This window comes from Euleptes europaea, chromosome 9 (genome assembly GCF_029931775.1).
Source record: "Euleptes europaea isolate rEulEur1 chromosome 9, rEulEur1.hap1, whole genome shotgun sequence".
In the NCBI taxonomy this organism is placed as follows: Eukaryota; Metazoa; Chordata; class Lepidosauria; order Squamata; family Sphaerodactylidae; genus Euleptes; species Euleptes europaea.
In genome coordinates, this window is record NC_079320.1 from 91,918,867 (window position 1) to 91,944,134 (window position 25,268).

At 44.2% G+C, this 25,268-nt stretch overlaps 1 protein-coding gene across 1 annotated transcript in view; it reads left to right on the top strand.

Annotated features, from left to right (window-relative positions):
* Positions 1 to 25,268, top strand: part of PRMT8 (protein arginine methyltransferase 8) — an 80,765-nt gene that overhangs the window by 22,374 nt on the left and 33,123 nt on the right. The window contains exon 3 of the mRNA XM_056855132.1: positions 19,688 to 19,751. Within this exon, the coding sequence (XP_056711110.1) occupies positions 19,688 to 19,751 (64 nt within the window). The remainder of the gene's footprint in view (positions 1 to 19,687; positions 19,752 to 25,268) is intronic.

The window sequence follows — 25,268 nt, forward strand, 5'->3', positions numbered from 1 at the left end:
CTGCAGCAGGCATCCTGCCATCTAAGCTTTAAAAAAGTGGGAGTAGGAGAGACTGTTATTAAATAAAACCAGAATGCCCGAGAGCCTTATTGTGCTGCTTGAAGCATTTGTGTCCAATACCACAAGTCTGCCAGGTCAGGTAATATAATAATAATAATATTTATTGGTACAGTCAATCAGACCAGCCAGGTCAGGTAAAAAATGCTGAAATCGACCAAGCAGGAGTCAGGATTTAGCATCTTTTACCTGTGTTTTCCATTTTTGTAAAAATAAACAATAAAAATAAGCAAATAAAAACAAAAACCCCATCACCTCCACTTGCGGATCCCAGGAAAAGAGGAAACGTTCAGCTGCAGACAGATTTACCCTCCCTGTGCCCACAGTTCAAATGAGGATTTTAAGTGCCTCTAAATTAGGAGTTGCTTTCTCTCATCTGTCTCAAACCTGCAGGCAAATTCCCTACAATGCCTGAGAATTTAATTCCAATTGCCGGATTTTTAAAATGTACAAAATGTACAGTCCTAGGGGGAAATGTGCAATTATGAAGGAACATTAGTGGAGTTCAAAAATTCGTGTCATACCTAATTTGTATTATGTTAGCAGACAACAATGTGAAAACCAGGTGGATATGTGTCTCCCATTTAAACCAATGAAAATTAATAAAACAGGAGAAAAAATAATCCAAACTAGTATAATAATTGTTACTTTTAAAAAAATGAACAATACAGTCATAATGAAATGTCCTTACCAGGGTTGCAGTTGTCGACCGTTTCTGGATAGGGCTCTTCTGAGTTTGGGGTGTGTTTCAATCTGTGTGTTTGACTCAACCCCCTTTTTATCAGCATTGGTTCTAATACCAGATGTGACCCTTCTTGAACCTTATCAAAAGTAAATACAAAATATATAAAATACCAAAACAAATGAGAAATATATGACCCACAAAATAACTCTGTATGAGTTGGGGCTTCCTTTGCAGATTTCACTGAAACGTCACCTGGTCCAAAAATGCTGCCGTTGCAGGTTGGTGCTGAGCTGGGGGCCCTGGGGCCCGTCTGGCAGGACCTTTTCACTTGTTTCTTGATGTGTGGAAGCCTTCATGGCATGAATCCACAATTTCAGACGGGTTCTTGGTTTCGTATACATGAATCTACCCATCCACTGTGGTCTCCCTGTTGCCTGAGGTGAAATGGGCTGTGACCAGTGGTAGAACCTTTTCTGATGTGGCACCACATATCTGGAACATCATCCCAATTAAGTTCATCTAGTGCCCTCACTAATGGGATCTAGGTGCCAGGTGAAAATCTTTTCATTCCATCGTGCTTTCCTTTCCTTTCTCTGTTTGTTGTGTTCATCCTTGTGACCCCTGAGCCACAGAGGACCTGATGTGAACACTTCGCATGTAGTTGGATGTGGGTGGAGATGCCTGCTGCCTCCCTGCATGAAGAGAAGACGTGCTTTTATCGGCAGCTCCTGCTTTGTGTTTTTGTCTTTGGCACCTCTCATTCTAAGGCATGGAATAATCTCAGCATCTCTACTCTCTCCACATTATGGCAAAAGAAGTGCTTTTTAAAAAGTGCTCCCAGTAGCAATGGTGAGATATCCCAAGTTGACATTCACTCCTTGGTGAGGAGCATGATGTCTCTTGCTGCTGGGTAGGTCAGCAGTTTATGCTTCAGGCATACAATGATATGGCTTCAAAAGCAGCCTTCTGGGGAAAGGTGGGGAAGGCCACACTTCACCCATTGTGAAGGTTTATAAAGATGTCTTCAACAGATGTGCAAGATCAACTTTGCTTCCATTGGTCCCAATATCAGTTTCATGGTCCTCTACATCAGAACCAAGCGTTCCCCTGAAAAATCCATGGACAAATCAGTTTGATGGAGCCATTCAGAACTACTGTATAAGAAGCCCAAATAAAAGCAAAAACATATAGGAGAAATCCAATTCAGATAAGCAAATGAGGATGGAACAAACGAGCCCCACCGGGAGTGGCACACGTTAATTTTTTTTAATTGTCTGGAGGATTCAGGTGAAACAGGGATGACACAAAGTTTATAGACGATAATACTTTATTAAGAGGATAAACAATCCCAAATGGGTTGCAAGGTGCTTTTCTTTAAGTCAGACTTGTCCATACCGTTGAATTCCTTCTCTTCCTTTAGCCTCAAGCCCTCTTTGTTTCATGGTTTCTCAGTGGTTGAAAATCCAATCTTTTCTGCTCATCAGCATAACAAAAGAACTGCATCTTTACTTGTTATTGAAGTTCACATTGGAGGTGACTCATGCCTGCAGCTGCACCCATGCAAAGAGGACTGAAGGCCAGAGGGCTGTATGCACCAGTCCAAAAAGCCAGATAAGGTGCCTGAGACTAAAGCAGACTGAAGAAGAAGAGTTGGTTTTTATACGCTGACTTTCTCTACCACTTAAAGAAGAATCAAACTGGCTTACAATCACCTTCCCCTCCCCACAACAGACACCCTGTGAGGTAGGTGGGGCTGAGAGAGCTCTAAGAGAGCTGTGTCTAGCCCAAGGTCACCCAGCTGGCTTCATGTGTAGGAGTGGGGAATGAAACCCAGTTCACCAGATTAGCCTCCGCCGCTCATGTGGAGGAGTGGGGAATCAAACCTGGTTCTCCAGATTAGAGTCCACTGCTCCAAACCACCACCCTTAACCACTACACCATGCTGGCTCTCATCCAAAACGGCCAGTGTGTGTGTGCGCGCGGTGGTGGTAGTGGTGCTGCTCCCAAGTGACTATTCTTTTAGCAGTTTTTCAGGGAGGCTCAAGCTGGATGGAGGCACCACGTCTGTGACTTTTGCAATAGAGGGATATTCTCTTTTCCTTTCTCTGTTCAGGAGGGCATGAAAACAATGACTTCCGGGAGCAGCAGGGAGGACACACATTCCTGTTGCACAGGCAGCAAGATTTCTGCCTTGCAACACTAGACTAGCAGGTCGTGAACCTGGTGGTGCAGCACAACAAGACAGGGCAGCTCAGTGGAAATACCACAAACAAACGGATGGGCAGAATTTGAGTTAACTGTTGGGTTTGAAAGCTGCCTCTCTTCTCTCCCCTGGGGTTAGAGGGAAGTTTTCAGCTAAGGCCAGTTTGTCATCACATGCTAGTAAGTGTGCATTAACAACAGGATTGTTTCCCGACAACTGGGAATTTTAACCATGCCTTTATCCTGGTTGGAGGGAAGGCAGCCTGGTATAGCCCAATCTTGTCAGATCTCAAAAGCTAATCAGGGTTGGTACTTAGAAGGGTGACATCCAAGGAAGACTCTGCAGAAGAAGGCAATGGCAAACCACCTCTGCTTCTCACTTGCCTCGAAAGCCCCTTGCTGGGGTCACCATAAGTCAACTATGACTTGACGGCACTTTACACACACAATCCTGATTAAGAACCATTGGCTCTGAGGTGAGAACCAACCATTCTGTTGACGCGCTCTGCATTTTTGGTGCTCTCGGCTCTGAGCCTCCTGCTAAAGCCTAGTTTTACAGCTAAAGGGCAGACAGGTGCCCCCTGTTTCCATCTTTGCTTCCATCAGCTTTGATCTCTCTCTACCCAGCACACCTATTTTGAAACTCCTGCTAATGCCTAGCTCTAAGGCTCACACTCAAATAAATCAAGCTTGGCTCCACCTGATTTTGTTCTAGCTGTTGACTAGGAAGACGTTGTTTTGGAGCAGATGCTTGGCTTTACACCCCCTCCTCACTCCTGGAGGGTGTCTCAAAATCCCTTTCTGAGGGCAAGCTTAAGCAATATGCCACTCTTTGCTTGGTTCCATTGCAGTCTTCCCAATCATTGAAGAAGTGTCTTGGGTATTTTCAGCTGCCTTTTCTGACAGAAGTGGTGATGCTTTTGTCTTGACTGTGAGGGCACCTCTGAGGCTCATCATTCCATGTGTGTTTATGTTCAGGCTTTGCTCTCACTCCTTTCCTCTCTTTTATTGGCATCGCTCCACATAAGACTGTCCCTGGTGTTCTGAGGACTAGAATCATCACTGATTCTGAGGAAGAGTTCTCCATTCCACCAGTTTTGACCAGCCTTCAGAGTCATCCACACATCACACCCCCTGCAACTCTGCATCCGTCTCTCTAAAGGAGGACTTACGTCTCTACTCACAGTAGGTACTCTGATGGAAGAAGTCTCCCTGGACATTGCAGTCTTTTCTAAACTGGCTTCTGATAGAGCTGCTTCTGGAAACCTTCAGAATATGCATATTCTTTCAGGATTGTTCCATCCTCTTTACACTAATCTCTGTTGATGTTCATGCAATGCAGATAAAATATCGCTCCACCTCTCATTCAGCAAAGTCTTTAAGATATGTGCCCTTGGCAAGCAGCTATATCCTCCTCAGCAATTTCCCTTTAACAGGCTAATTACCGGCTCCCCCCCAGCACATGACCCTTCTCTTTGACTCCATCTGGTAGAGGTTAGCCAAGGTGTTATAAACTGAGGCCACCAAGCTCTCCAACAGATGTTTATCTTTGTTCTACCTGGTCCATAGCCTCAGCTGCTGTTTTACATATGCTTAGATTCAGTGTCTTGGCTACATGAGGCAGTGTGGGGGATTTACTACTTGAGGACTATGAAGTGCTTAATACCTGGGCAGATGATGCCCTAAGAAAAATGAGAAAGAACAGGCTCATTGACAAGTCCTCTTTTGCCTCTCCTCTTATATGAGGATCCTGGGTACCAGTCCTTTAGCAGCTTCCAAATACTTTACTCCTATTCCTACTGTGAATACCCTCTTTCCATCTGTACTCTAAAAAGATATACTGTGGATCTGTGGCCTTATCTGTCATTGGCTGATTTCCACTCTTTCTGAACTTTTAGATGAAAATGACTCCCATCGCTTGGGAGTCAAAACATTGTTTTGTCTGACTGTTTCCTATTGTTTCCCCCATCTGTGTTGTGGGGACTCACTTGCCATCACTTTGTTTTGGGGACTCACTCCCCATCGCTTAGCGACCTTGCCATTCTTTACTGTGTGGAGGTCACCTGCCTTCCAAATAAAGGAAGAATTCCATCTATGGATTCCCCTGTGACTGAGCAAGGGTTTTATCCCTGCTACTTCTTCCTATTTTTAGTTCTGTATGATCTGATTTAGTGGATTACAGTTTCTAAGTTTTGCTTGGTTACCTTACAATTGTTAGAAATATAGGTCTGGTTCCCTGCCATAATTTTATTTATGTATTTAGAACATTTATGTGTTCCCGCTCCAGAACTTTAAGTAGCTTACAACTAGTGAAACCAAATAATTTAAAAAGCCAATCGTTAAAAAGTCAATGAAACACAAACATTAAGAAACAGGCCTATGTCATCAAGGTAAAATCAATAATAAGCTATAATAAAAAGACAATTTTGAGAGACAACAACTTCTCTCTACCTCCCTGCAGAAAGCCCCTCTGTGTTTGGTGTGCAAATATTCATGAGCAAAACATGGCCCTTTTCTTCTGTTTGACACAGAACAAAAGGAGCCTTTATGGTCTCCTCAACTGCAGTTGAATTTTTACTGCAGTAAAAGTGTGCCTGTATGGGACACTTGGGCACAATATTGTTTCTCTCTCTCTTCCAAGGCAGATAGTCCTGTGTGCTGACCTGGTGGTCCTCAGTGTCATAATTTTTCCTGTGGCATCCTCTTTGGCTCTGTGTCTCTGGATTTTTGTGTAACCTCATATGCCTCCCTTACAGAATGGGGTACCTGCTGTAAGGGTATCTCTACCAGTAGTTCCTGGTCTCCTGCTAAATCAATTTGTCGCCCTACCCTCTTAGACACAGAGCATTAAGATCTGTCATTTCTTTTGCTATAGTGTCATCACAGACATTATGATTGTATTTTATAGACTATACGTAATAGCTGGGAAGGAGAGCTTTCAGGAGGATGCTTTAAGTCGAACCCTGCCTAAGAACCAGGAGTGGTCAATTCTACCTCACCTCCTCCTTGCCGTTTTTCCTTTGAGCTTGGTTTTCCTACAGTGGCCTGTTTTGCTACCCAGTAGACCATCAAAGACCTTTTGCCTCCTTGCTGCCAGGAACCCCCATTTCCTTGGGAAAGCCCCTCTAGTGTCTTGGCAGGATCATCTGTTCTCTGCTCCCCCTCCCCTTGCCCTCACGGGATGATGTGTGTTCTGCCCGCTGCACAAGGTCCAGTTGCAGATATGGAAAGTCGATGCCACCCTTGTCAGATACCAACAAAGGGAGCTTTGGCTCCCTTTGGCTCTTGTTGGTCTCAAATAGAAGAAGAAGAAGTTAGTTTTTATATGCCGACTTTCTATGCCACTTAAAGAAGAATCAAACCGGCTTACAATCGCCTTCCCTTCCCCTCCCCACAACAGACACCCTGTGAGGAAGGTGGGGCTGAGAGAGCTCTAAGAGAGCTGTGACTAGCCCAAGGTCACCCAGCTGGCTTCATGTGGAGGAGTGGGGAAACCAACCCAGTTCACCAGATTAGCCTCCGCCACTCATGTGGAGGAGTGGGGAATCAAAACTGGTCTCCAGATCAGTCTCCTCCACTCCAAACCACCACTCTTAACCACTACACCACACTGGTTGTCTCAGTGATAAGAATGCATTTTAGAGTGAGGACTTCAGTGTTATCCACTTGTATCCCGATCCGATTAGTTCCTTGGCTTGCACTGTTTCCATGACCCCTGAACAGATGGGATCAGGTAGCCTATGAGAAGAACACTTACTGTTTGTCAACAATGTTGATGGAGTTGCCAAGAGAGGCAGCAAACAAGCATTAAAAAGTCAGGGTAAACACCACTCCTCGGCTTCCTTTTCATGATGAATATACCCACCAGTGAAAATTCAACATATCACCAAAATGTGGATAATGGCCATTGTAAAACAGAAGACACAAGTGGGGCCCCACGGAACTCACAGGGGGAATCCCATCTCACATTTGGGGGGGGGAAGTCCCATCTGCCCCCAATCGCAGCTCTAGGCCTCCTCACCTCCCAGCCCCACTCACTCGCAAGCTCGCCCAAAGCCGCTCCGTGATGGCATGGTGAGGCCTCCCCCCCCAACCCCGCTCTCTCACCATCTCGGGTCTGGAGTGGCTCCTGGCCTCCACTGCAGGGGAGGGGGAAATCCCACCTCCCCCTCCCATTGCTTACCTTGCAGCGAAGTGGGTGGGTGGGGAGCAGGCCTGCTGTCGGCTGTCGGGCTCCCCCGTCACCGTGGATGAGCTCTGCTGCTGCCGCGCTCCCAAACTCTGCCATGGGCAGACTCTGCTGCTGACTCCACCATGGAATCCGAGCCCAGGATCCTCCTCTGCCACCACAACTCTCGCCAGGCTCTAAGGGGGTAAGTGTATTCTCTGAGCATGTGCAGACAACACTTTGTTTAGTTGTTTTTTTGGGGGGGGGTTTAACCCCCTCTTTATTTTTAAAACTTTTTGTATTTTTCCGCAAACCCAGGAGGTCCCCTTAGTCAGCAGAAAAACCTGTTGGGGAAAGCGTGTCCCCTCTCTGCGGATCTAAGAATCTGCAGGCAGGGGCCACACTCGGGAATGAGATACATAGATTAATGTAAGCCATGTATCTGTAAGGCCAGCCCAGTTTTTGGATTTCTTTTGGGGCCTCCTTTGCTCGGTGGAGTGGTAGGATAAGCATGGGATCCACCCCATTATATACTTCAACTTCCAAAAGTCATTTGACAGTTTTCCTTGCTGATGATTCCTGAGTCAGTTTAGTTGTCATTGGATAAGAGCATTAAAATTGGTTAACTGACAGGAAGCAGAAAGCAGAAATAAATGAACAATTGGAGAGCTAGTGTGGTGTAGTGGTTAAGAGCGGTGGACTCTAATCTGGAGAACCGAGTTCGATTCCCTACTCCTCTACATGAAGCCTGCTGGATGAGGGGCTGTGGGAGGGGCCGTGGCTCAGTTTGTAGAGCATCTGCTTGGCATGCAGAAGGTCCCAGGTTCAATCCCCAGCATCTCCAGTTAAAGGGACTAGGCGGGAGGATGATGTGAAAGACCTCTGCCTGAGACCCTGGAGAGCCGCTGCCGGTCTGAGTAGACAATACTGACTTTGATGGACCAAATGTCTGATTCAGTATAAGGCAACTTCATGTGTTCTTCATGTGACCTTGGGCTAGTTACAGTTCCCTCCAAACTCTCTCAGCCTCACCTACCTCTCAAGGTGCCTGTTATGGGGAAGGTAAGGTGATTGTAAGCCGCTTTGAGACTCCTTAAGGTAGAGAAAAGCGGGGTATAAAACCAGCTCTTCTTCTTCTTTCATTCCCACTATGGGAAGTGAGCAGTAAGATCAATATTTGGAGTGGTGCTATTTACATTATTTATTAGTGATCTGGAATTGGGTATATTGACCAAGTCAGCGGATGATATCAAAGAATTCAGGATGGTGACTGTCCCTGCAAGGTTCCTGGGGCCCCTCTGTTCCCCAGGAGTAGCAATTGGGCTGAATTGGGAGTGGGGAGGTAAGAATGTTGGGGTCTGCAGATGGAAATCCCTTCTGTCCATGGATATCCTCAGCTGGATCCAGCCCACACCCATCCTTGGGCTGTTTTGTATAAGGCTGTCAAAAAAATTTTTTTGGTACAGTTCGGATTCGGCCGAATTTGGCCCTTGTGGGTTCGGTACGTGCCGAAGTCCGAACTCCCCCACTTCGGATCCATTCAATTCGGCGGGAATTCAAAGTTCGGAAAAAAATTCGGCCGAATAAAGCCATTAAAAACACAATCACGCCTTTCCGCGGCTCTGGGGGGGCATTTTTGGGGTTAGAGGTCCCAAACTTTTGGCAGAGCTTCAAAGGACGTTTATTGAAAGACTCCCCAAGTTTTGTAAAGATTGGGTCAGGGGGGGGCTGAGATATGGGCCCTGAAAGGGGTCCCCCCACCCTTAATGTGCATCTCTCAGCAGAGCTTGCCGCCCATGCACAAAGCTCCCAGCCCCGACAACAGCTGAGAAATTAGCAAAACAACTGCAAACACAACCTTGTTAAACAACACCTTTGCAACACACAACTGGAACCTCCCCCCTCAAACCAGGGAGCGAGAGACTCGAGGGGGAACACACACCCCAGGCAGAACCGACGAAAGCCCCCTTTGGCTTCCCCCCCACCCACAGAAACTGCTCCCTCCCCACACACACACAGACTCTGCTTCCCCCCCACACACACACATACACAGGAGAAAAATTATAGATTAAAGCCCCCAAAGGGGTCTTACTGTGGCTGTCTTCTGTTCCATCAAGAGGGGCTGAAGAGAGGACTTGTAATCCAAGATGATTCCAATTAGGCACGGAACGTTTTGCTCTGGAGAAGATGCACAGGATCTGATCCATTCATCCCAATAGGGAAAAGGGGAAAGGGGAAAGCCCATATCTCGGGACCCCCTGACCCAATGTTCACAAAACTTGGGGGGTATCTTAAGAACACTGGTCTGAAACTCCGCTCAAAGTTTGGGATCTGCACCCCCAAAAATGCGTCCCCTACAGCCATGGAAAGAGAAAAGGGGGGAGGCGATATTTCTGCCCCCACTGAACCCATCTTTACAAAACTTGGGTAGTATCTTAAGAATAATTCACTGAAGCTATGCTAAAAGTTTGGGGGCTATATCCCCCAAAAAGCGCCCCCTGCAGCCACATAAATGGAAAAAGGGGGGAGGGAAAAGGGGGAGAGCCCATATCTCGAGACCCCCTGACCCAATGTTTACAAAACTTGGGGGGTATCTTAAGAACACTGGTCTGAAACTCTGCTCAAAGTTTGGGATCTGTACCCCCAAAAATGCGCCCCCTGCAGCCATGGAAAGAAAAAGGGGGGAGCCCATATCTCGGGACCCCCTGACCCAATGTTCACAAAACTTGGGGGGTATCTTAAGAACACTGGTCTGAAACTCTGCTCAAAGTTTGGGATCTGCACCCCCAAAAATGCACCCCCTGCAGCCCTGGAAAGAGAAAAGGGGGGAGGCGATATTTCTGCCCCCACTGAACCCATCTTTACAAAACTTGGGTAGTATCTTAAGAATAATTGACTGAAGCTATGCTAAAAGTTTGGGGGCTATATCCCCAAAAAAGCGCCCCCTGCAGCCACATAAATGGAAAAAGGGGGGAGGGAAAAGGGGGAGAGCCCATATCTCGAGACCCCCTGACCCAATGTTTACAAAACTTGGGGGGTATCTTAAGAACACTGGTCTGAAACTCCGCTCAAAGTTTGGGATCTGTACCCCCAAAAATGCGTCCCTGCAGCCATGGAAAGAAAAAGGGGGGAGCCCATATCTCGGGACCCCCTGACCCAATGTTTACAAAACTTGGGGGGTACCTTAAGAAGCTTCATCTGAAGCTCCAGTGAAAGTTTTGTGTCTGTACCCCCAAAAATACGCCCCCTGCAGCCACAGAAAGGAGCGAATGTGCACAAGCACCCCCCCACACACACACGAGGATTTCTCTCTCTCTCTCTCTCTCTCTCCCTGGCCGGGCCGCACATCAGCTGATTCCTCCAGTACTCAATCCTGACTGATTGGCCAGAAGAAGACCCAGCTTGCCCACCGATTGGCCGGGGGAGGAGAATGCTGCTTACTGACGGTTATGCTGCTTACTGACGGCCGAATTTGCCGAATTTATTTGCGAACTCCCGAACTCGCTGAATTCGGCCCCCCTGGTTGCCCGCCAGTTTTGAGTTCGGTTCCTCCCGAACTAAAAACCACCGAATCAGGGGAAATTCGGCTGATTTTCAGTTCGGGCCGAACCGAATTGACAGCCCTAGTTTTGTAATTATTATATATTATTATTTTTATTGTTATTAATACACCAACAGCGGTCAGGGTGACCTGGGAACTCAGAAAAGCCCTCTCAGACCTACCATGCTCACTAGTGTGACATCCCTTCCCTGTTGGAAACTTGAAAACTGTTGAAAATATGAGCAGTGAGTGGAAATCAATCCTTACCTACCAACTCCCAAGCAAACATAAAGAAGTAAAATGTAAAGGTGCAAGCACCAGGTCATTCCTGACCCATGGGATGACGTCACATCCCAACGTTTACTAGGCAGACTATGTTTATGGGGTGGTTTGCCATTGCCTTCCCCAGTCATCTTCCCTTTACCCCCAGCAACCTGGGTACTCATTTTACCGACCTCGGAAGGATGGAAGGCTGAGTCGACCTTGAGCCGGCTACCTGAAACCAACTTCCGTCGGGATCAAACTCAGGTCGTGAGCAGAGCTTGGACTGCGGTACTGCAGCTGACCACTCTGCGCCACGGGGCTCTTGCTAAACAAACATAAACAGAACTTTAAAACAAGCCACATGTTATCAGAAATGGGGTTTTGAAAGAAAGGCAGATGGATGGGGTTGCCAACTCTCTTGGTGTGTTGTATATAGAGGCTGGCTAATCTCCTGTTAAGGAAAAATATCCCAACACACAGCCACTTCCAATTCTTTTGTTATTTTTATATTTTTCCTATGCTTAGTATCTCTTTAAATACCAGTTCACAAAGTTTTCATAACACGATTTACAAAACTAAACCACCATAGACAAGATAGATAAATTGTCCACAATGTCCTGCAATCCAAGTCCTCAAAGAGAAATTACAGATGTCTTGCTGCACAGTGTCGTCTTGCAATATGTCTTCTAAAAGTCAGCTGTTGTAATTCCCTATGGCTACCTATGGCCAGCAGGAGGCGTGTTTTATCCATATGTTCAATTCGGTTCAGCCATTTGGCCTAAATTCCTCCTTGGACCGCATCTGTTTTTTGTAAATAAGGAATAAGTAGATTTTGCACATAACTGGTTGTAATTCTAAAGGGAGAGAAAGTAGTGGTAGCCATAGGGAATTACAACACTGAGTACTATTCTTTTGCAAGAGTAGAAGAACGTAAGAGTTATCCTTGATTTACTTGCACTATGAATGTGTATAACAGGCAGTAATTCAAAAGGAGTAGATCATATAGAGTACATACCTGTTGTAAAAGAGTTGACTGTAAGATTTATCCCTTGATGTACCTGTAGAATGAAATGATTATATGTATGAAATTATATAACAGGTTGTAATTCAAAGGGAGTGAATTATAGTTGTTAACCTTGGAAAATCACAATTAAGGTGGAATTATCCCTTGTTGTACCTGTGAAATGGAATGATATCACCTGTATGAATTTATATAATGTAAAAGAGAAATAGCCTGACATTATAAGTGATATGGAGACATCTTTGTAAATGAGTGCTATAGATAGCTATAGGGAATTACAATACCAATAGAGTACTATTCTCGTGTAAGAGTAGTAGAATGTAAGAATTATCCTTTGATTTACCTGCACTATGAATGTGTACAACAGGCAGTAATTCAAAGGGAGTAGATCATAGAGAGTACTTACCTTTCGTAAAAGAGTTGACTGTAAGATTTATCCCTTGATGTACCTGTAGATTGAAATGATATTACATGTATGAAATTACATAACAGGTTGTAATTCAAAGGGGAGTGAATTATAGTTGTTAACCTTGAAAAATCACAATTAAGATGGAATTATCCCTTGTTGTACCTGTGAAATGAAATGATATCACCTGTATGAATTTATACAATGTAAAAGAGAAGTAGCCTGACATTATAAGTGATATGGAGACATCTTTGTAAATGAGTGCTAGATATTATAGGACATATCCATAGTTATAATTGTGAATCCCATGGGGTAGGTCATAGTTTAGGGCTGTAGTGAATGCTAAGTACAACAGAATACTTACCTTTTACAAGGAAGTTGAATGCATACACCTGTCGTTTGCTGTGTGATCTTTAAAGTAGAATAGTTAAGCTTAGGAATCTAAGGTGCCTATAAGGCTTATGAGCATGGAACTTTGAATCGCAAAATTGTGATCGGGTAAAAGGATATTAATATTGGTAAAATAATACTTGCATGTAATTATATTATATTTTTTATAATTGATAAATGTAAGGAGCATTATATTATCTATACCATTATGTTTTGTAGATGAAATTGTAATTATCTGAAGAAGCAGAAATCCAGTGAAACAAGGCATAACCGGTTGCTTGTCATATTATTGCATTAGCCTGCATATATTCACTACGGTGGATACTGAGTATGGATTGTTAAATGGCTGTGCAAAAGAGGAATCCTATTGGTCAGCTTGTCAGCTGACTTTTAGAAGACATATTGCAAGACGACACTGTGCAGCAAGACATCTGTAATTTCTCTTTGAGGACTTGGATTGCAGGACATTGTGGACAATTTATCTATCTTGTCTATGGTGGTTTAGTATTGTAAATCGTGTTATGAAAACTTTGTGAACTGGTATTTAAAGAGATACTAAGCATAGGAAAAATATAAAAATAACAAAAGAATTTGAAGTGGCTGCGTGTTGGGATATTTTTCCTTAACAGGAGATTAGCCCAACTCTCTTGGTGTAGCAAGGCTCCAGTGCCCTTGACAGACTACAGAATCACGGGTAGAGGTAACCCTATCATGGTATGCTCAAGATAGGTACAACTCAAGATAGGTCAAACAACTGTTTTTTTAACAGCTTGTCATGGTGAGAGTTGGCAACACTACCGCACAGCATTTAGCTGTTGTGTGGGCTCATGTACTTAGCCATGGCTTCCCTTAGGAGTTCCCGCATGGTGAGATGCATTTGTTGTGGGAGTGTCAGGCATGGCCTGAGAAAAGGATGTTGTGGTTTCTCCAGGTGCTGGCCAAGGCCAGCTCTAGCCCTGCAGACAACGTGTTCTGACTGGACTCTGTGGGAATGCCGGTAGAATCCTACCTCCCTGACAGCTCCTGCAAGGGGGGTTGCCATGGCATCCAGATCTACCCTGATTTGCCCTATGCTCTTTCATATATGCCCTGTACCGTGCTTATAGTTTTCATTAGTGTCCATTTGACTCTTAGCTTCTGTTAACCTGTGGATTTTCCAATAAATCAACTCTCTTTTGGATTACTTGTCTACGGATGTCTGTTTATGGGATTATCATGGGACTAGAGCTAACAGGGAGACATTGTAGTTATTCAGCCAGTACTTACCCATACCTTGTAGGGAATTGCATTGCAATCTTAATGGCCATTCCTGTTGGGGCTACTCCAGAAGATCGTGAGTCAGCGAGTGGCTCCTAGTCACCAAGAAATGTGGTCGGGCTGGTTGTTTCCATCACTCGCACGCGGGATTCCTCCATTCACATTCTTTTGTGCTGATTTCATGGTTCTGTGCTTAAAAGAGCTGGGATTGACTGCAGACTTAGTTTGCATCCTAAACTGTGCCCTGGCCATGTAGACATGGTGGGAGGTGGGGGGGTCATCTTTTTACTCCCACTGGTCTCCCTGGCAATGTGTGTATTTGTACCAGAGATTTTACACTCCCTTCTAAAAAGGAGGAGCTGTGGCTCAGTGGTAGAGCATCTGCTTGGCATGCAGAAGGTCCCAGGTTCAATCCCAGCATCTCCAGTTAAAGGGACCAGGCGAGTAGGTGATGTGAAAGACCTCTGCCTGAGACCCTGGAGAGCCGCTGCCGGTCTGAGTAGACAAGACTGACTTTGATGGGCAAAGGGTCTGATTCAGTATAAGGCAGCTTCATGTGTTCATGTGTACCAGGGTAGCCTTGTGCAGAGGGCAGGATGCGTGAGGGCAGGACTGTGAGGGCTTAAGACACCAACTGTTGACCCAGCATGCCCTTGGTGCTGCCCATATCTGGCCCCTATGCCAGTGCTAGGTTTACCAGCACAGCATTGGTCAGCCACGATGCTGGCGTAACTGCAAAAATCTGATTTATGATGAAATGGGGGCTAGCAGCTATCCCCAGCAGTGTCAAGCCAGGCCTTAGGATTGCCCCCTGAATCTTTTACAAATGCACAGAACTCTTCCCTCAAGCTTAATAAAAAAGAAATGTCTCATGGCACTGACCCCAGAATCTTACACCTATGAAAAACAGGCCGCGTAGCTGGAAGTCACCTGCTTCCTCTCCTCATGGCCTCCTCTGTGGTCCCCTCTAGACGGAGGGCTGCTGTCCTTGAGTGGTGGTCTCACAGCAATGCCCGTGGCATGGGACTGGAATGGGCTCACAAGTTTCCAACAGAAGTTTACCAGGCAATTGTTGGAAGTGAGTTGCCTCAACAAGGCTTCGGCTATGTAAGCCTCCACGCCGACCCACCCCCCAAAAAGCAAACAGGAACTCTTCCTGGCATATTACCAGGATTGAACACCCTCTGACACTACACTCCTCTGAAGCTTCAAGTCATCCCTCTCTTATCTGGGATGGGGCAAGCACCTTTCTCCAAGCCTTTCTCCTTCAATGTCTTCATTGCCTTCCTCTAGACACGTTCCAGCTTGTCTACATCCTTCTTAAATTGTGGTGCCCAAAACTGAACACAATACTCTAGGTGAGGTCTAACCAGAGCAGAGTAAAGCGATACCATCATATTGCATTATCTGGATACTATAGTTCTTTTGATACAGCCCAAAATCGCATTTGACTTTTTAGCTACTGCATCACACTGCTGACTCATGTTCAATGTATGGTCTACTAAGACCCCTAGGTCTGTTTTGCACATACTACTGCCAAGACAAGTCTATCTCCATTGAAATTTATTTTATTAGTTTTAACTCAGTTCTCCAGCCTGTCACGATCATCCTGCATCTTGGCTCTGTCTTCTACCATATTTGCTACCCCTCCCAATTTAGTATCATCTGCAAATTTAATATGCATCCCCTCTATTCCTTCATCCAGATCATTTATAAAGAATTTGAACAACACAGGTCCTAGGACAGATCCCTGAGGCACTCCACTAGTCAATTCTCTCCAAGTGGTTGAGGAACCATTAACAAGCACTCTTTGGGTGTGATCTGTCAACCAGTTACAGATCCACCTAACAATAATAGGATCTAACCCACATTTTACCAACTTGTCAACAAGAATATTATGAGGAACCTTATCAAAAGCCTTACTTGAAGTCAAGATAAACCATATCCACAGCATATCCAGCATGGTAGTAACTTTCTCAAAAAAAGAGATGAGGTTAGTCTGATATGACTTGTTCTTGAGAAACCCATGCTGGCTCTTCGTAATCACAGCCATTCTTTCTAAATGTTCAAGGACTGACTGATGGTTTGTTCTAAAACTTTTCCAGGTATAGACATCAAACTGATGGGTTGGTAGTTACCGGATCCTCATTTTCCCCCTTCTTGAAGATGGAGGCAACATTTGCCCGCCTCCAATCTTCTGGCACCTCACTTGTTCTCCAAGAATTCTCAAAAATAATGGACAGGGGCTCAGAAATTACAACAGCGAGTTCTTTTAGTACCCTTGGATACAATTCTTCTGGCCCTGAGGACTTACTTTCATTTAAAGCAGCTAGGTGTTTATGTACTACCCCTATACTGATCCTAGGCTGCAACTCCCTTCTCTCATCATCTGTTCTGTTTTTGCCATGTTGAGCACCATTTCCCTCAAAAGAGAAGACTGAGAAAAAGTAGGTATTGAGCAGTTCTGCCCTCTCTTCATCTCCTGTTACAATTTCACTTCCCTTTCCCCGCAATATGCCAGCCATGACCTTGTTCTTTTTTATGAACATTACAAAAGAACCCCTTTTTACTGTGTGTAGCATCTCTCACTAGCCTAAGCTCGTACTGATCTTTATCTTTTCTAACACTCTCCCTACAAGCACTGGTTATTTGTTTATATTCATGCTTGGTTGTAAGGCCCTCTTTCCATTTCCTAAATGAGTCTTTTTTATTTCTCAAATCTTTAGAAAGCTTTTTTATGAAGCCACCCTGGCTTCTTTAGACTCCTCCCATTTTTCCTTCTCGTAGGAATCGTTTGTGATTGTGCCTTTAATATTTCACTTTTAAGAAACTCTCACCCCTCTTTTTGTGTGTGTGTTCAATTTATAACCCGCCCTTCCCGGCCAAGACCAGGTTCGGGGCGGGGAACATCAAACATATCAATATTAATAATAAAGTAATAATTCTAAAATTAAACAATAAAACCCAATTAAAAACTCTCTTAAGTATTTCTGAACCTAGGATTCTACCTAGCATAACTTTAAGTTTGTTAAAATTTGCTCTCCTAAAGTCCAGCCTATATGTCTGACTATGTACAGCGTTTCCCTCATCTAGGCTTGTAAATTCCAAATTACATGGTCACTACTACCCAGGGTTCCCACTCCTTTCACCTCATCAACCAGTTGTTCGCTGTTGGTAAGAACCAAGTCCAAGATAGCAGAACCCCTTGTTTCCCTCTCCACTGTCTGGAAAATGACGTTATCTGCAAGACAAGTCAGGAATTCATTTGACCTTCCACTTTTAGCAGTGTTGGACTTTCAACATATATCCGGGTAATTGAAATCTCCCATGACCACTGTGTCCCATCTCTTTGACAACTTTGTAATCTGGTCTAGGAGTGTCTCATCCAAGTTCTCTGCCTGGTTTTGTGGTCTATACCACAAACCCACCACAATATCACTATTATTTCTTACTCCTTTTATTTTTTCCCAGAGACTCTTGACTGAACTTCCATGCTCAGATTCATGTATTTCCTCAAAAGTATACACATCCTTGACATCTAATACTACTACTCCCCCCTTATCTATCTATCCCTTTTAAACAAGTTGTACCTATCAATCCTAATATTCCAATCATGAGTGTCATCCCACCAAGTTTCAGTAATGCCTAGTCCCAGGACTTCAAGTTCCTTCTGCTTTTTTCCCATACTCTAACCATTACTGAAGAGACATTGGAATCCATGGTTTACGTGCCCTCAGGATTTCATTTCTGGGCTTACCCATGAGTTAATGTTTCCTTGCATATTGGCCACTCCCCATAAATCTTTTGTGTTCTCATCTCCAGTTATTGGCATTATACTAGGCTTTAAGGTTTTGTCTCGCTTCCCCATAGGATCTAGTTTAAAGCCCTCCTTATCCATTTGCAAGGCTCTTACCAAACACATTTTTCCTACCTTCATAATGTGCAAATCATCTGATAACAGAGCTTCATGTGGAAAGTGTGAGCCATGATCCCAATAAACCAAACCTTTCCTGATGACACCATCTATGTAGCTGGTCGTTTATTCACAGTATTCTTTTTTCCTTCAACAGGAAGAATGGATGAAAACACAACCTGGGCCCTCAGGTCCTTCATCTTCTTGTCCAGAGCTGCATAGTCTCTTTTAATACATTCTGGGCTGTGCTGGGCAATATCATTTGTTCCCACATGGATTAGCAGTAGAGGATAATAATCTGTGGGCTTGATTCTGTTCATGTAGATTCTGTTCTGATAAATTTTTGGATAGAACCAATTTCTAACACTTAAAGAGGTGATATGTACACTCATTAAGAAACATTACCATGCCTTTTGTCATGGGGCAAAAACGCACGGTCGCTTTAGCCTCCTTTATTCCCTGTTTCAGCCAGGATTCAGCCAGGATCAAACACACGTTTGGTGAAACGCATGCGTTCTATCCTGGCTGAATCCTGGCTGAAACAGGGAATAAAGGAGGCTAAAGCAACCATGCGTTTTCGCCCATGGACTCTGCATGCCACTTTAGACCAAGCTCCTAAGACTGTATGTATTCACAGCAACCCATTTCTCCTGGCTTGCAATAATGTCTTTGCATTGCCCCACTAAGTGTAGCTCGGCTTCTGCTAAACATCTGGTCAAAATTTAATCATGTAAAACTAGGGCTGCCAACATGCCTAGAGAAAGATGTCCTACCCTTTAACAGAGGATTAATGGGGCCCACGCTAGCCTGATCTTGTCAGATCTCAGAAGCTAGGCAGGGTCAGTCCTGGCTTGTACTCAGATGGGAGACTACCAAGGAATACCAGGGTCACTGTGCGGAGGGAGGCAATGGCAAACCACCTCTGTCCGTCTCTTGCCTTGAAAACCTACTCGGTTGCCATAAGTCAGCTGTGACTTGATGACACTTTACACACACACACACACATTTCCCTCCATGAAAAGCTTCAACTGCCTATTCCCACACATTAAGCCTGTGTTATAAGGACAGAACATTTTTCTTCAGGCATGTTGGCAGCCCTTCATCTCTGCATTCTGAAGTGGTACTAATTTGGATGATTGCATGCTGAAGCCCCACCTAAAAATTGTTTATTCCAAGTGATATAATCAAATACAGTCTCAATACAGTTGGCTTGTCACCTTTCTGAATCACTCTGTATGACCTGAATCACGCTATATGACAGGAAATAATCAGAGTTCTTATTTTTTTCTTAAATAGAATAATAAGACCTGTAGCTAAAACATCCCAACTCAGAGAGAATCTTTACTCTGCCCTCTGTGTGTGTGTGTGTGTGTGTGTGTGTGTGTGTGTAAAGTGCTGTCAAGTCACAGCTGACCTATGATGACCCCGTAGGGTTTTCAAGGCAAGAGTAATTCAGAGGTGGTGGTGTGCCATTGCCTGCCTCTGTGTCATGACCCTGGTATTCTTGGTGGTCTCCCATCCAATTACTAATCAAGGCTGACCCTGCTTAGCTTTTGAGATCTGACGACATCAGGCTAGCCTGGGCCATCCAGGTCAGGACAATCTAAACTATACTATAAACTTAAATCAGTTCAGCAGTCATTCCTTTCCTTTTAGTTATATGCTTTTATGTACCTATGTTCTTAGGTCTATTCTCTGGTTTTGAAAAGCTCAACTCAAAATTCTTCCTTTCTCTACCCTTTATCCCTATCTTTTTCCACCCCCCTTTCCTATTCTTCTTTAGATTGAATGTTCCAGTATATCTGACTACTCAGAAAAAATCATCAAGGCCAACCATTTGGATCACAGTAAGAAAGTTCTAAAAAATGTGGTTGTGTCTACTGTTTGGTTTTCTTGTACATTATTTATACAGCAATAATGGTGTCCGCCTATTCAGTTGATGGGTTTATTGTAATATAAAAGATATGCCTTCATAACCATAGGAACACTATTATAACTTGAGAGTCACAAATCTTTCCATTAATAGAAGAGAACCAGTCCCTTAATGTAAGAAAAACCTTGCTGGGCTAGCCTCAGGGTGGCCGGCCAGATGCTTCTGAGCATGTGGAGGCCGGTCTTCCCCTAAGGCTTTTCCTAAGGCAATGGGCCTCAGAGGATTCACACATAGGGCTTTCATGGAGCTATCATGACTACTGTTAATAGGACATGTGCAAAGACAAATCTGATTTAAAGTTTGATTGTAACTTTAGTCTGTCAAACTCTTTAATGCCAAAAGTATGACATTACATATAATTCAGGATAGAAGACCTTTAAATATCAGTTCCCTACCACAGAGAGATGATCTGAGAGAAGCCTCAGCATCTGCTTGTCTGCCTTGGACCTTGGTGCAGTTCTGTAGCTCCTCCTGTCAGCCAGTGACTATATAAACAAAGCATTTCTCTTTGTCCCTCTGCCTCATGAGTCTTGTTGCCATTGCCTTCCTGTAGTGAGGAGGGAAGGGCCTTGGCCTCTGTCCCCCCACCCACACCCCATCGACCAGTTGATATCAGGAAAGCTTGTCCTCTGCCTGGCCAGCAGGACATGCTTACATAGGCTCGAAAAGCCCTCTTAAATCTTGGGGGACAGTGCAGTGATGGGAGGAAAACAGAGACACAGACTGAACGCAAAAATGCCTATTTATCCATTTCTGCTGCCAGTATTTGTGTCATGCATGTCACTGATGACGTCATTCCTTATTTATTTTAAAAATGCATATCTTGTTCTTCCAAAAAGCCCAAAGCAACTTACATAATAATAATTAAATGCATTAAAGAAAAATTAGGAGAGAACAAAACAAACTAAAAAGCACACCAAAAGTGTAACTCTACCCATAGGCCAGTAGAACACCATCAGCAGTCCACAAATGTCCTCAGAAACAAGGTGGGCTGTGTGGCAAAATGACCCCTCAGAAGTCATGGATGACCCATCAGCTCTTGACCCTTTCCAGTCAGGCTTCCAGCCTGGTCATGGAACCAAAACTGCCCTGGTTACCCTCACAGGTTATCTCCCTTGATAGCTGGTTCGAGGTGAGTCAGCGCTGCTGATCTTACTTGATCTTTCATCAGCGTTCGGTAGGGTTGATCATGAGCTGTTAAACCACCGCCCCTCGCCCACCTTGGACTTCGGGAAGTGGCTTTCTTCCTTTCTCCAGGGTGGCGCTGGGGGGGAAAGTTATAGTCCCGTCACCCCTACTGTGTGGGGTGCCACAAAGGCCAGTCCTTTCCCCAATACTTTTCAAAATTTATATGCGCCCTCTTGCCCAGTCAGGAGTTTTGGGCTGGGCTGTCACCAATACGCGGATGGCACCCAGCTCCACCTGTTGATGGATGACCAGTTGGGATCGGGGGCAATGGACCTGACTAGTGGCCAGGATGCCGTGGTGAAGTGGTTGAGACTGTGCCGGCTGAAACTTGACAGAGCTTCTGTGGTTGAGCTAGACTGGACTAGGATGGGGGCTACAGCTACTGGCTCTTGACGGGACACAATTAGAGCCAAGATCGTCCATCAGGAGTCTAGATGCCATCGCTGACCATGGAACAGCAGGTCTTGACTGTTACCAGGGTGGCTTTTGATCACCGTGTCTGGCAATTAGCCCCCTACCTGTCTTGCTCTGACTTGGCCACAGGGATCCATGCAACAGTCACCTCCAGGCTGGACTACTGTAACTTGCTCTACATAGGGCTGCTCCAGAAGCTTCAATTGGTAAAGAAAACAGCAACAAGGGATCTAACAAGGTCGCCTTGGAGAGTTTCTGTCCAGCCTATTCTCTGCCAGCTGCATTGGTTGCCGATATGCTTCCAGATCAGGTTCAAAGTGCTGGTTTTAACTTTTAAAGCTCTTAACAGTCTGGGACCCTCATACTTGTGGGAATGCCTCTCCTGCTGTGTCTCCCTCCCCCCAGGATGCTTCATTTTAGTTCTCATAATTTAATGGCAGTCCCTGGCCTGAGGGCAGTCTGATTGTCCTCAGCCAGGGCCTTTTTGGCCATGGCCCCTGCCTGGTGGAACTCTCTATCTGAGGAGACAGGCCTTCGACTTATCTTTGTGACCTTAAAGAAACAGGCAGAAGCAGCTTAATTCTTTCAGGGAGCTTTGGTGGGGTGAGCCTTCTCTGCCCAACAGCCAAAAAGCAGTGCAAAACTCCGACTCAAAATAATATTACTCCCCGGCTTTCAGAGCAAGATGTTTACACATTGCATAAGCAAGCCAGGGAAACAACAACACAGTTTCTAGTCTACAAGTACTTTTTAGCAATGGTGGACACCATCCCTAATTATGCCCGGGCTTCAGTCTTAACAGACAAGACAGGGAAGGGAATGTTGAAAGCCTGTAAAGATATCTTCAAGCAAGAAAGAACACCCACTAAGCTTCAAACTGATCATGGTAAAGAGTTTCTAAACAAGTCTTTAGGCAGTGTGTTAAAGCAGCACGGAGTTTATCACCTGTGTCACCAATACTGAAGTCAGAGCCGCCAACGTGGAGCGCTTCAATGAAGCCTTAAAAAAATGTGAAGGACATGTTCAGACGTATTCAAACAAACAACTGTATATGTGGACATCGGTAACCAGAAAAAAACCCACATGAAAAAGCCCACAAGAAAATTGCTCACAAAAAAACCCCACAGTCATAAATGCACACAAGAAAAGAGCCCACATGGAAAAAAGCCCACACAGAAAAAAGCCCACATGGAAAAAAGCCCACACAGAAAGAAGCCCACACGGAAAGAAGCCCACACAGAAAGAAGCCCACATAGAAAAAACCGCACATGGAAAAAAGCCCACACAAAAAAACTCCACATGGAAAAAAGCCCACACAGAAAGAACCCCACACAGAAAGAAGCCCACACGGAAAGAACCCCACATGGGGGAAAGCCCACACAGAAAAATACTCACATTTGAATACTTAATATTATTTATTTATTTTGTTTTTAAAAAATTACAGCCATAATATAATTTTTACAACCCATAACATAACTTTCACAACTATTAACATTAACAATTACTTAATAAAAAATAACTAGATCAGAAAGAACCATATTTTATTATTTCGAAATCATGAAAAACACTATTTGTAGTGGTATGATAATACCTGATAATTATTCATTTTTTATTCTTACATTTCACGTTAATTTTATTCACACTTCTGTAAAAGTCTCTTATTTGTTATTTAACTGTATACTTTATTCCTTTATAGTGATTATTTGACATGAAATTAAAGCCATTTCACTGTTTTAATATCCCTGCCAATTCTTTCATTTGACATGAAAATGAAGCTATGTCACTGTTTTTATATCTCTGCCAGCTGTTGAAAACAAACCCGGAATGAATGGGGACCCCCTGGATTAAATGAGGGACCAACATTCAATAATAAATCGAGTAAATAATAATTCAGATATAAATCTTTACTGCAAATTAGCCAATCTCCTTAAGTAAGTAAGTTTATCTTCCACCTGCTCATACTCCTGCACAGAAGTGGCAACCATGTCATGTAGTGCCTCGTATCTTCTCTTTTTCACCTCTGGGCGACCTGCTTGTGCATTATCCAACGTTAATTTGTGGCAAGCCAGGTCCCTCTGCAGTCCATCAAATAGAAACCACACACTGGGATGACTGCAGTGGAACAGGGAATTAAGAGCGTTATGAAATCCTTCACAACAGTTGGTAGTTTTTGGTGACCGTTCAAGGTCTGCATCATGATGATTCCATATTCTTATAGGAAACTGAGGATCTCTACCTGCTGCACCCTCGATATATGTAGAAAAGAAGTACGTGAGCACCTCATTGTAGCTGTCTTCATCTGGAAATGTGGCGGCAAGCTTTTCAAAAACACTTCTTACATCATCTATTGGGACAAAGGCAAATGCAGCAAGAGACTTCAGTGTAATTTTTATGTTCATATTAGTTTCATATTCAGTCTTCAAGCCAACATTGTTGATTTTCCTAATGAGACTCTGACACAGATGAAAATAACACCCTTTGACCTCAGCGTGTGGAAAGGCAATCTTCACTGCATTCATACAAGCCTTCTCAAAATCGACTAAAACCTTTTGAGGTGCCAGATTTGGAATCAATAGCTTCATTATTTGAAACATTCTATTATAGGTGTCTGTGTTCTTTTTTTGGAGTAAAATGTAAATACATGGCGGATATGAATTACCCACCTTACCATGCCACGTGTACAGTTGGTAAAACATATTTGGCACTTTATCAAATGTGCCATCTCCATAGATGGTATCTTTGTTCAATTCGAGCATCAGATCTCTATCAACTAAAACCAGAATTCTGTCTGGATTCTCCACACCTGAAACGTGAAGTATGAGTTGACTGTACTTTTCAGGGATGTCAAAATTTATGGTTTTGGGGTTAGGCAAATTACCATTTGTCTGTGATAGAGAAGACTTCTTGCAAGGGATGATTGTCTGGGCATATGGGCCAATATATCATTAGTTAACACTGACAACACATTTCCCATCACATTGCGAGGAGTAGCACTTACTGCTCCCATGTCTTCCCTCATTTTGCTTCTGGCAATGTTTGCTGCTGCTTTGTGAGGACAGGAATCGTGACAATGCTCTGTTGGTTCTTGAACTACGTTGCCATCTTTTGTTTTTATAATTGAATGACACTTTATAGAGCGATTCTGTCTGCATCTCCAAGTCACCACTCCATTGACAGTGAGAAAAGTGAGATACTCAAACCCCAAGTAAATCATAACTTCATTGTTCTTCTGGCTTCTTGAAAACTCCACTGTTTGCACTACAAAAATAAAAAATAAAACTCATAATGTACATTAAAAAAATAAGATAGTTGTGTAATAATTGTGCAAGTCAATAGTGTGCCTGTGCAACTCAGACTTGAGGCAAATGCTGAAGTAGGCCTCTGGCGCACCTCCCTGCCATCCCCCTGCCCCCCATCCAGAGTCCTCATCTGGCGGCCTGGTCTACCGCCATAAAAGCCTCTTGGTAGACCTGGCCTCCAGCTGAGTCCCATCGGGAGGCCAGGTCTACCTATTGGCTTTCTTGGTGGTAGACTCCCTGGACTCTAGGGGCCTATAGAAGCCAAAGGGTAGACCTGGCCTCCGAGGGTCTTCACAAATGAGAGTGTTCTTGTTGTCTCAGAACACAAGCACAGGAAACTACACACACTTCAGCAATTCTCCAAAAACTACAGGGGCTGAAAAGGTCCAAACAGGCAGCTCCAACTAAAAAGCACAAAAAACTTTCTGATCCATAACACCTTTTACAAAGACACTTCAGAACTGTGTCAGCTCTGAGGGGAGAAACTTGGAGTTGTTGCCTGGCAGAGCCTCCAAATTCAGAACAGCTCT